Source organism: Ctenopharyngodon idella, chromosome 12, assembly GCF_019924925.1.
Source record: "Ctenopharyngodon idella isolate HZGC_01 chromosome 12, HZGC01, whole genome shotgun sequence".
Taxonomy (NCBI): domain Eukaryota; kingdom Metazoa; phylum Chordata; class Actinopteri; order Cypriniformes; family Xenocyprididae; genus Ctenopharyngodon; species Ctenopharyngodon idella.
In genome coordinates, this window is record NC_067231.1 from 31,513,701 (window position 1) to 31,525,774 (window position 12,074).

The 12,074-nt window shown below is 36.0% G+C and overlaps 1 protein-coding gene across 9 annotated transcripts in view; it reads left to right on the forward strand.

The window, feature by feature from the left end:
• LOC127523317 (ryanodine receptor 2-like) overlaps positions 1–12,074 on the forward strand; it is a 108,649-nt gene that overhangs the window by 16,449 nt on the left and 80,126 nt on the right. For 6 of the 9 annotated variants that reach the window (XM_051913880.1, XM_051913882.1, XM_051913884.1 and 3 more), the window contains exons 2-7: positions 3,917–4,036; positions 5,168–5,272; positions 8,131–8,151; positions 9,291–9,305; positions 11,585–11,659; positions 11,740–11,818. In XM_051913880.1, the coding sequence (XP_051769840.1) occupies positions 3,917–4,036; positions 5,168–5,272; positions 8,131–8,151; positions 9,291–9,305; positions 11,585–11,659; positions 11,740–11,818 (415 nt within the window). The remainder of the gene's footprint in view (positions 1–3,916; positions 4,037–5,167; positions 5,273–8,130; positions 8,152–9,290; positions 9,306–11,584; positions 11,660–11,739; positions 11,819–12,074) is intronic. The other 3 variants (XM_051913885.1, XM_051913886.1, XM_051913889.1) reach the window with 1 other exon arrangement.

Below are 12,074 nucleotides of genomic sequence, written 5' to 3' on the forward strand. Positions count from 1 at the left end.
GTGTGTGTTGTCATCTCTCTATTGCTGTTTTACTGCATAACTTGATGAAAGGCTTCGTTCACGGTTACAGCATTTATATTTGGAAGAGCCACTTAAAGTCACCATGAAATCGTATTTGACAAATCTTGTTTTTTATTATTTTTTATTCTAAATGATTTATCGTGCACACCATTATTGTTTTAAATTCATGCTCCTCGTAATCTTGAATCAGAATATCTTCTCCTCCCTCTTGTAGCATCTCTCCTCTTCTTTGATGACGAGGGCGGGGCAACCTGTCACTCACATGAGATCCACCAATAGCAAACCACAGCCATTCAATCAATTCCCCACAGACAAAATCAAGCCCCGCCCTACATATATGAGTATATGAAATGATGTTACAGTATTTATGAGTATATTAATTGGTATTTTGTTAGTTATGAGTATGAATATATGAAATGGAATCAGTATATATGAGTAAATAAAACAGTGTTACTGTATATATGAGTATATGAAATGATGTTACGTATATATGAGTATATAAAACGGGTTTACAGTATATATGAGTGTATGAAATGGGTATATATGAGTATATGAAACGATGTTACGTATATATGAGTACATAAAATGGGGTTATGGTATATATGAGTATATGAAATGGGTATATATGAGTATATGAAACGATGTTATGTATATATGAGTACCTAAAATGGGGTTACGGTATATATGAGTATATGAAATGGGTATATATGAGTATATGAAACGATGTTATGTATATATGAGTATATAAAACGGGGTTACGGTATATATGAGTATATGAAATGGGTATATATGAGTATATGAAACGATGTTATGTATATATGAGTACCTAAAACGGGGTTACGGTATATATGAGTATATGAAATGGGTATATATGAGTATATGAAACGATGTTATGTATGTATGAGTATATAAAACAGGGTTACAGTATATATGAGTATATGAAACGGGGTTACGGTATATATAAGTATATGAAATGGGGTTACAGTATATATGAGTATGAAATGATGTTACGTATATATGAGTATATGAAGTGGGTATATATGAGTATATGAAGCGATGTTACATATATGAGTATATGAAACAGTGTTACAGTATATGTGAGTATATGAAACGGTGTTACAGTATATGTGAGTATATGAAACGGTGTTGAAGTATACTTTCTGCTTAAGAGCGGCTCAGTTTGCAGCAAATGCTGCTCCATACAAACTCTATCTCTGCTAGTGCTGTGATTTTAGGACACTTATAACATACGTTTTTCCAAACATCTTCCCAAATTTGTCATTGGCATCATTTATGAATCTGTTGTCAACAAAAGAGAAGCTTTAAGGTCTTTCTGTCAATTTCCGCCAAAATAAAAGCTCTATGGTTTAATATTTGAAAGCAAAGAAATGAAGACAGGCATAAATATTTACTGTTGTTCTGTAATAAAAAAAAGGTTATTTATATAATACAGTACAATATTATTATAGTGATGTATTTATTTATTGAAATATAAATATAATATATAAATTATAATATATAAATTATAATATATAAATTATAATATAAAATATAATAAAATATAAAGTCTATATTTTCTTTATTTGTGTAATTTTTAAGATTTAATAAAATAAGAGCAATGTATCATATTATTATTACTGTTGTTTGTATAGTCATATTTAATAGGTTCCATAAATGTGGTCTGAGACAATTGAAGTAGAAAGAGAATTTTTTTTACAAAAACAAAAACAAAACAATATATGACAAGAACCAATATATGCCAAAATAATCGCAATATGAATTTTTGGGTTAAATCATGCAGTCCAGTTCATCTGTAGTGTTTATAACTCACTGTATAGAAAAACACGTCTATGAAGAAAGACACACACACACACACACACACACACAGTCTGATCAGATTAACACACTTTCTTTAACACACTCATATCAAGGTTACTCCATCTTAATGTAATAGGATTATTCTCCATTGTGATGTATGTGTGTGTGTGTGTATGTGTGTGTTTGCATGTTTGCGTGTGTGTTTGCGTGTGTGTGTTTGTGCATGTGTACGCGTGCATCAGCTGCTTCTGTATTCATGCGTTGTTTAATGATTATTGTGGTCGATTTTATGGCTAATACAGATATGGACCTAGAGAATGAAGAGCTCAGTATCATGTAAATAAATAAATTTAATAACAGCATATAAGAAATGCTCCTACAGTACTGAAGTGGTTCTGCTGAGATTGTCTGTAGATGTAATGAACTCATCTCCTAACAGCCAATCAATTTAATAGTTAATCTTTATATTTTGATATAAAGTTTATTGAGTGAATGTGATTTGATATCCGAGATTTGATTTATTTGATTTATAATATCAGTGTCAGTGATGAAGACGTGATGTAAGACTATATGAGACATATACATGTTTATTACTGCAGCAGTAATCAAACTCATGACGCTTATGAAGCATTATAAAGGAGTTTTATCTTTATGTTATTTTTGCCTCAGTTTTAATACACAGTATAACAGCACGTCACTCCACGCGTCAGCAGGTTGTGGTTTACTAGTATTTCAGTGTGTGCAGTCAATGTGAGTGTAGGTGGAGAGACTCACACACACACACACACACACACACAGACAGACGCATGCGTGTGCTGTTCTCCTGCAGTGCTGCCTGTATCTGCAGTGGCATGTTGTGAAGTTCTCCTGCAGTGTTCTGTGTCTCTGCTCTTCTCTGTGATATTGTTACAGATAATGCAATGCCGAGTGCATCAAACACTGCTCATATGACATCATTCTTGCTTCACACACACACGCTTCACATGCAGTGGTGTGTAGGAGGAAGTTTCGATCTGCAGCGCTTCATCTGACCATCTCTGAAGGATTACGATTGTCTTGAGCATTGAGAATGTTCCAGAACATCCGTAACACATTTAGTATTTCACTTGAGCATTTGAGAAAATGTCTGCTTTGATATGAAAATATCCTCTTTGCCTTTAAGATTATTGTTGAGAGCCGCAATTCTCAAACGTTTTCATCATCTGAACCACTTTAAGATAAAATATTTTTTAAGTTAAGATAATATTTTAATAATTCATTCATGTGTTCTCGGTTCTCTGATGTCTGTTAATGGCCACATGACATGCAGCTAAACAAATTGTTTGCTTTTATTAAAACAGATTGTTTTTATTTATTTAAAAGAAAATATTTCTTTTTTAGTGTTTTAGTTTGATTGTTTTTATTTTTAAATTATTTTAAATTTATTTAAAATAATAAATTTGATCTTTTTTAGTAATCGTTTTAATTTGTCTTTATTTTCATTTTCATTTTATATTTCAAAAAATATTTTATCGTTTGTATTGTTTTTATTTGTAAATTATTTATTTTTATTTATTTCAAATATAATACTTAATCTTTTTTATTAAGCATTTTATGTTGATTTTTTATTTTTAAATTGTTTTAATTTATTTAAAATAAAATATTTCATCTTTTTAATGTTTTATTTTGATTGTTTTTATTTTTAATAAAATTTTATTTATTTCAAATATAATATTTAATATTTTTAGTAAGCATTTTATTTTGATTGTCTTTATTTTTATTTATTTAAATGTATTTTGTAATTCTTTTTAGTTTTATTTATTTCAAATATAATATTTAATATTTTACTAGTAATCATTTTATTTAGATTTTTTTTTTGTTTTTAAAATTGTTTTAATTAATTTAAAATAATATATTTAATCTTTTTTGTGTTTTTTTTGTTATAATTAGTTTAAAATAAAATATTTTGTCTTTAATTTGTTTTAATTTGTTTTTTTATTATATATATTTTTTTAAATTTTCCATTATGATTGAATTAATGATCATCTGTCCATGCGCTCTGAGTTTGGGAGCCTGACGGATGTTTTGTTGTGTTCAGGATGATGAGGTGGTCCTCCAGTGCTCCGCCACCGTCCAGAAGGAGCAGCAGAAACTCTGTCTGGCCGCCGAGGGCTTCGGGAACAGACTGTGTTTCCTCGAGTCCACGTCCAACTCAAAGGTACGACTCTCCTAGTCGCTCTTCACTAATTAATGCATCTTATATCCCAGCAACACTCCAACTGGGAACGAAGTATTTCTACAGCATGGAGTTTGATTTAGGCAGATCATTATTCCACTGCATCAACAAAACCGACAATGACAGACGAAGATTATTACAATAACTTGACATTCCAGAGATGCAAGTGTCATAAACTTTTTTCGTACAATTCTGACTTTTTTCTCATAATGCAGGCTTTTTTTCTCCTAATTCAGACTTTTTCTCACAATTTAGACTTTTTCTCACAATTCAGGCTTTTTTTCTCACAATTCAGGCTTTTTTCCGCAATCCAGGCCGTTTTTCTTGCAATTCTGACTTTTTTTTCCTTGCAAATCAGACTCTCTCAAAATTCAGGCTTTTTTTCTCTTAAAATTCAGGCTTTTTTTCTCACAATTTAGGTTTTTTTCCTCACAATTCAGGCTTTTTTTCTTGCAATTCAGACTTTTTTCTCGCAGTTCACTTTTTTCTTGCAAAAAGCCCAAATTGTGAGAAAAACAAAGTCAGAATTGTGCAAAAAAGTCGCAATTACCCTTTATTTTTTATTCCGTGGCAGAAATAAGCTTCCATAGGACAGTTTGACAAGTTTGGGTTAATAAAAATACATGTGACGCCTAAAATATTGTAAAAAGTTTTGTTTAGAAAAAAAAAAAAAGTATGAATGTAAATGAAAATCATTATAACAATGTTTTTAGTAGGTAATAATGATTAAAACAGTGTACAGTCACCAGTGGGTCGATCAGGTGTTTTGATTGTATTGCACTGATGCTTCAGTATGATGAAACTGAATGAGTCTGCTGAGGCTGTGAATCATTTAATCATCTTCCTCATAAAGACTCCTCAGGAGATCACTGTAATTCTGTTTGATGGTGCGTCTGCTCTCTCTCATCATCTCACCAGCTTAAATCATGACGTTTCTAGAGGCACTGATTTACTCAGATTGATTGATTATTGATATTTTTAATACTGATCTTAACAAGATGCTCATGAAGCTGGCATGATTCTAGCTAGTTGCTTAACCTTTTTTAGACCAGCCGGAAGTCCTGTGAATTTCTGTGAATGTGACATGACCTGAATGACGTGTCTTCTTTCCAGAATGTTCCTCCGGATCTGTCCATATGTACGTTTGTGCTGGAGCAGTCGCTGTCAGTGCGAGCTCTGCAGGAGATGCTGGCCAACACTGAGGAGCGAGCGGAAGGGGTGAGTGCTTCTGCTGACACCACTAGAGCTCAATGTCTGCTTAGAGATCGGAGACATGAATCAAACCCAGAAACTGCTCATCCCCAAACACTGCCTGGTGATTGATACACAAATAATGAGAAATGCTGTGTGTGTGTATGTGTGTGAGAGAGAGTGTGTGTGTGTGTGTGTGTGTGTGTGTGTGAGAGAGAGAGTGTATGTGTGTGTGTGTGTGTGTGTGTGTGTGACAAATTACATGTGTTGCTGCGTAAACTGCTCATTTAGCATGTACTTGTGTGGAAATGGGCGTGGAGTTGTGAATAAACAAAATGACTTTGGTCCTCTGTTAGATGGTAAAGTGCGACACCTGTTTTGTTGCTTTGCCTTTTCTTACATCACAATATATTTTTATGGCAAGAACTGGTATTTAAGTGTTATTATGTACATTGCTGTTACATTCAGAAATAGTCGGAATGTGAAATATTGCTCAATGTAAAGACAAACAAGGTGTCGCACTTTACCATCTAACAGGGGACCAGTGTCTTTTTGTGTAGTGAAATCACTATAACATGCACATGCCAGCAGCTGCTTAAATTTAACATGTACACTTTAACTTGTGTGCAAATGGCCGTGGAATGGTGAAAAAAAGGTCACTTAAAAATGGTAACATCTAAATTAACTGATTTTGTTTAAGTCTAAAATATTATTTGACATCACTGAATCAACCCACATACATCAATTTATACCTACAAAACAAAATGTTATGTTTTAAATCAAGTAAAAATAATTCTTTAAGATAACAATTGCAGGTAATTTTTAGAGTAAAAAGTGAATTTGTTAAACAAAATGCCTTTGGTCCCCTCTTAAATGGTAAAGTGCGACACCTGTTTGGTTGTTTTGCCATTTCTTACCATCACAAAAACACACTATAAAGAATTTGGAAGTCAAATCTCAAAATTTTATTTTGATTTAATTGATATATATGAGCTAGTGATGTTCATTTTTGGACTGAGTGTGGTGTGTGGTGAGTGTGCGTGTGTGTGTTTGTGAGTGTGTGCGTGTGTGTGGTGATTGTGAGAGTATGTTTGTGTTTGTGTGTAGAGCAGTGCAGGATTAAAGCAGAGATCTGGAGGAGTAATGCTGAGTGTAGCAGGAACGCAGTGAGATGCAGTGAATTGCAGTGAGAGAGAGAGAGAGAGACAGACGGATCCTGCCGATGCAGAAGTGTCTCACTGCGTGTGAAGAAGCGTCACATGTGGAGGAGGAAAAGGGAAGATCAAAACCAATCGCTGCTCGCCGCTCTCGCTGAATCACTCTTTAATGGTGACGGTTCTCTTTCAGGTCCAGTTGGCACGATCACATTTGCAGGCGCGGAGGATGTGATATCAAATGCATTTATAGAAGTCTGATGCGTGGATGAGTTTAGTCCTACACACTGCGGTGAGGCTGATAGGTGGAGTGTGTGTGTGTGTGTGTGTGAGAGAGATTCTTCTCTGTTTAGCAGGGCTGGGCAGACTGCACCAAAACACACACACACATCAAACTAACATTCACATCAACATCTGAGACGAGACCGATCAGCTCCATCAGATTATTTACAGAGAGATATGAGATCTGAACACCTTTAACATTTATATTTGTGTTTTATAGAGCTGTCTGACTGATTCACGATCACAGCAACCGTGACATAACTCAACCAAAAACACTAAAACTGTCATGATTCATTCACGCTGCTCTTTTCAACAGCAGAAGGGACAAAAACACCATCAAGTATCATAAAGATAGTCTGTGCACTATATCCAGATCTTCTGAAGTCATGTGATGTTTTTATGAGAAACAAATTGAAGTGTAAATCATTATTGACTAAAGCTCTCAGATCTCCTTCTGTATTGATGTGTTGATGTGTTCGGATACGGCACACGCGAGAGCCGATAGAGTTTTAGTTTTAATGCATCATGTGACTTCAGAAGTGTTGTATTAAAACACATTTAGACTCACTCAGACTAAACTGGGATCCAGGGGCCAAATGTATATATATATATTAATACATTTCTATTTTTTGCTTTTATTGTTATTATTTATTATGTACTGTTTATAAATGTGTGTATATATATATATATATATATATATGCCTTGATATTTTAGATTGGGTGACCCTAGCAATCGGTAATCATCATATTTGGGAATCTTGGCATCAAAAAGTAAAACCTGATGTAAATGACTGTTTTCATACTTTGGTGTTTTACGTCCATTCTGGAGCTTGACCTTAAAGGTCAGACACTTTCATTGAATGCAAAAGAGCAACATGAATATTATATATATACAAATGTAACGTTCTGCCAGACACAAATTATTCCTTCAGATGTGTTCGGATCATGTGATCTGAGGCTCGTCTTCTATATGCTCTTCTATTTCCTTCTCATTCCAGATGTGTCTCATTTGTTAATGATCTAATAATTGATTTGAATCTCTAACCGTGTGATCATGCTGTAGGAAATGATGTTTTATCTTTTGTTTTTGTGACTAAAAACAAAAAAGCCTTTCAACGCTGAATAAAACATCCACATCAGGGTTCCGTTCATTGACGAGCAGAGGCGACCTTTGACCTCATGATGACCTTTGACCTCTGATGACCCCACGGGTGGATTATTTTAATATGTTTTCTTTATGCAGAATTGTGGTGGTTTTGGGTTGAATGTGCAACAGATATGAGATTCACCCACAGAGGATTAATAATAAATAGTTACAAATAAAAGATGGATGAACCGGAGCGTTCCCATCATCCTCTGCTGAAATGAAGGAGCCTGATGTGTTTCTTTGTGATGATGGAAGCATGACATCCTTTCTTTTCTTTCTGTTGTGTCTCCATCACTCCACAGCTCATAGACATGGAGAAATGGGTACGTGGATACACACACACACACACACACACACACACTCAAATACTCACATGCACACACACACTCACACACTCACTCACATACTCACACACACTCACACACACACACACACACACGCGCGCGCACACACACACTCAAACACATGCACCTGCACACACTCCACCACTTACATACTCACACACATTAACACAAGCACACACACTCACTCACTCTCACACACACATACACTCACACTCACATACTCACCCACACACACACACACACATCCGTTACTGCTGCATGCGTGTCCTGCATCTGATCTGAGATCAGCATGTTCCTCAAATCCAAACATTCAGCATCTATTATGACTCTTCTTGTCATAATTTCACCCCAGTCATTTCTCTTGGGTTCTGCTTCATGAAAGGACCGGATCAGACTGAACTGAGAATCATTTACTCGCCTGATTCAAACCCGTATGACGTTCGTTCTGCTGTGAAACACTAAAGCAGACGTTCACGCTGCTCAGCTGAAGAACGTCAGTCACGCGCGTTTGAAGGTGTTTCTCACGTTCACATGAACCGTCCTTTAAGACAATGATGTTCTTCCTCAGTGTGTTTGTCTTGTTTTCCAGTACAAATATCTAAAATATTCTTCAATGTCATGATTGAAGAATGTTTATTTCAGTAATTATTCTTGCGTCACACTTTTTTCTTCCTCATTTATATTTGTGTTTGAGAGCTTCATTTGATCAAGTATTAGATCATGTGACTGACATCGTGTAGTGCTGCACCGTTTTCACTGAACACTGACTGCTGTTTACAATAGTGAGTGAGACAGTATGCAGTATGTAACAGTAGTGTCCTACACTGTCACATGACTTCGTCAATGAGTGACATCAGTTACCTGGAGATAAAAAGTATTTTTAAATCAAATCAGATGGCTGATATCACCACAGACTGGAATGGAAGCACATTGCATTGTGGGATATAGTATCTGATGTTGTAGATCAGTGTACGTACTGCATACTGCAGAACATAGTATGAGTCGTGCTGTATGTTAGTGTGGTTATCGATCTGAGCATCGTGCAGCTGTAGATTCCTGATCTCGACTGGGTTTCGTGTGTCATTAACTATGTCTTCTTTTCTTCTTATGGGCCACAGAAATTCATGATGAAGGTAGGAGTCCATGTGTGTGTGTGTGTGTGTCCGTGTCGTTGTTGTGTGTCCCGCAGTCATGTGATGTAGCGTAATGTAGCTGTACAGTGAGCTAATTCCAGTGAGACGAGAGCGAACGCTGGAGTGAGTCTAATGAGAAAATAAAGGTCCTGTTCTTCCTGTCCTGAAGCATTACTGCAGCCATTACCTGACACACACACTCTCGGCCTTAAGAGAGCCATTAACACACACACATACACAGGAAGTGCTGATTCCCAGGAACATCAGCCCACACCGTGGAAAAACACAGACGAGTCGGGATTCTTCATGCTCATTTGTGGCGTGTAAATTGCAATTAGTGTCCATTTACTGTATATGCAAATGGTTTGTTTGAAACCAGAGTTTTAGTTTCCTGCCTTACTAAATGTAGTGTGTTTAAATTTATATATTTAAATTAAATTGGTTTTAAAATTTATAAAAAATTATATTTATATGCAATAATTCATTTTTTCACGCTATCATTTATTGTGTATATAAGTGCTGTTAAACCATTCAAGTGTGATCTGTACTGCGTGCGTCTGTGAACAAACACCCGAAACGCGTGCACAGAAAGGCGCTTCAGACAAAAACACACAAACACAGACAAAAACACACAAAATTATATAAAAATTCCCATTTTGTTTAGTATTCTCGTAAGCACTGTCGTACATGAGTTAAATAAAGTCTTAAATGAATGTAAACAGTTGTGAGAAAGTAGGATGTGTCAGATCTGCTCAGGGTTGCCAGGTTTTCACAACAAAATCCACCCAATTGCTACTCAAAACTAGCACAATCACGTTTCAGGGGGTGAGATCAGCTTTTTGGCAGGGTTCCCCTGGTAAAATTTGCATTCCAGGTGCTAAATATCATGTTATTTGGGGTCGCTTCAACCCGTGGACATGAAAAAGAGCCCATGGCAACAGTGTTAAAGTAGCCCAATTTCGCAGGAAAACTGCAGACTTGGCAACACTGGATCCACATCATGTGCAGCAGGTCTTAAAGTGACAGCAGCCTAATAAACCTGCTGCTGTCTGTCATTAATATTAATCAAAGAACATAATTCAAAGAGAAAAACACTCAATGCTCTTGACTGAATAAGTTTTGTAGCTTTAATAAGGATTAATCTATATTCTATTTATAATTTATGTAGTGTTTATTAACTGCACAGATACAGAAATTATTCAATTTCTGTATATATTTACCTGTTAGACCTACCTGAAAATCTTAAAGTACTGTTTACAAGGTTACATGAGTCAAAAACAACGAAAACAATAATTTTTTGTGCATTTTAGCAGGGCAGGTTAAAACCTGAACTGGCCCACCAAGGCTAGTAGAAAACAACCTTAGCGTTGAGCCCTGATATATTAAAGGGGACCTATAATGCCCCTTTCACAAGAATGTGTGTGTGAAGTTTCAGCTCAAAATACCCCACAAATCATTTATTATAGCTTGTCAAATTCGCCCCTTTTGGGTGTGAGCAAAAACACGCCGTTTTTGTGTGTGTCCCTTTAAATGCAAATAAGTTGCTGCTCGGACACTGATGGAGAGACTCAGGAAGAAGTTACAACTTTTAGACGTTTCTGAATGGTTAGTGGATAAATTTATATAGTTGCTGTGGAGTTGATTCAACTCATCCACTAGCGTGTGCCGTCATGTTAATCTTTTGTGTTGAATTGACCCTCGTTTGTGAAGCAGTCCGGTGTAAAATGACGGCATGACAACAACACTCTACTACAACAACTCTTCCTCTTCTCTAAAGCAGCCCAACATGGCCCCGCCCCATTTGTTGCGTGTTCTCGGGGGCAGGGTATATGTAAATTTTAGGGTTAGTGATGTCACCAATCCAGGAAGAAGCTTGTTGTAGTCCCTACCAGCCATTTGTTGTAGTCCTTAAACAGCGATTACTGTAAAAGAAAATATCTCCCTTTGCATTGAACTTTGAGCGTCGTAACTTTGCAGATGTTGTTTATGCTCAAACAGCAACATTACACACTAACTAAAGTTAAAAAAGTGAAATCATAATCAAGGACCCCTTTAAAGGCACAGCTAAATATGACATTTATTATAATGGGTTTATGTCAAGATTGTTTTAAGTTCACTTAAATTAAAAGTTAAATTAAAAAATGAAAACTTTCAACTGTTGTGTGATTCTGCTGTGAATGTGAAGCAGATGAGAGTCATATTGATTATGCATCACATTTATTGAACAGCCATGAGTGTGTATCAGTGATCAATGCTGTGTGTGTGTGTGTGTGTTTCAGACGGCGCAGGGCGGAGGTCACCGGACGCTGCTCTACGGTCACGCGGTCTTACTGAGACACTCCTACAGCGGGATGGTGTGTGTTACTCTGATCACACGTCACACATTTGTGTATGTGTGTGTGAGGTTCATGTGTTGATGTGTTTCTCTCTCCAGTATCTGTGCTGTCTGTCTACGGCTCGCTCGTCCACCGACAAACTGGCTTTTGATGTGGGGCTTCAGGAAGACACAACAGGTGATGTCACTTCCTGTTTACATTCCCAGATTAAAGTCTTTAATTATACTGAATGTTTCTCAGGAACATGTGCTGGTCATATTTCATCACAAAATCAGGAGAAATAAATAAAAACGATGTGAATGAAGCTGTTCTCGGGACCGTTTGTGACATTATTTTTTATTATCATTAACGATTCTCACTGTCAGTCTGAAGGGAATCATGGGAATGACAAACAGACCTGAGAGTGAAACACAACACGATTATGAGGGTGAAA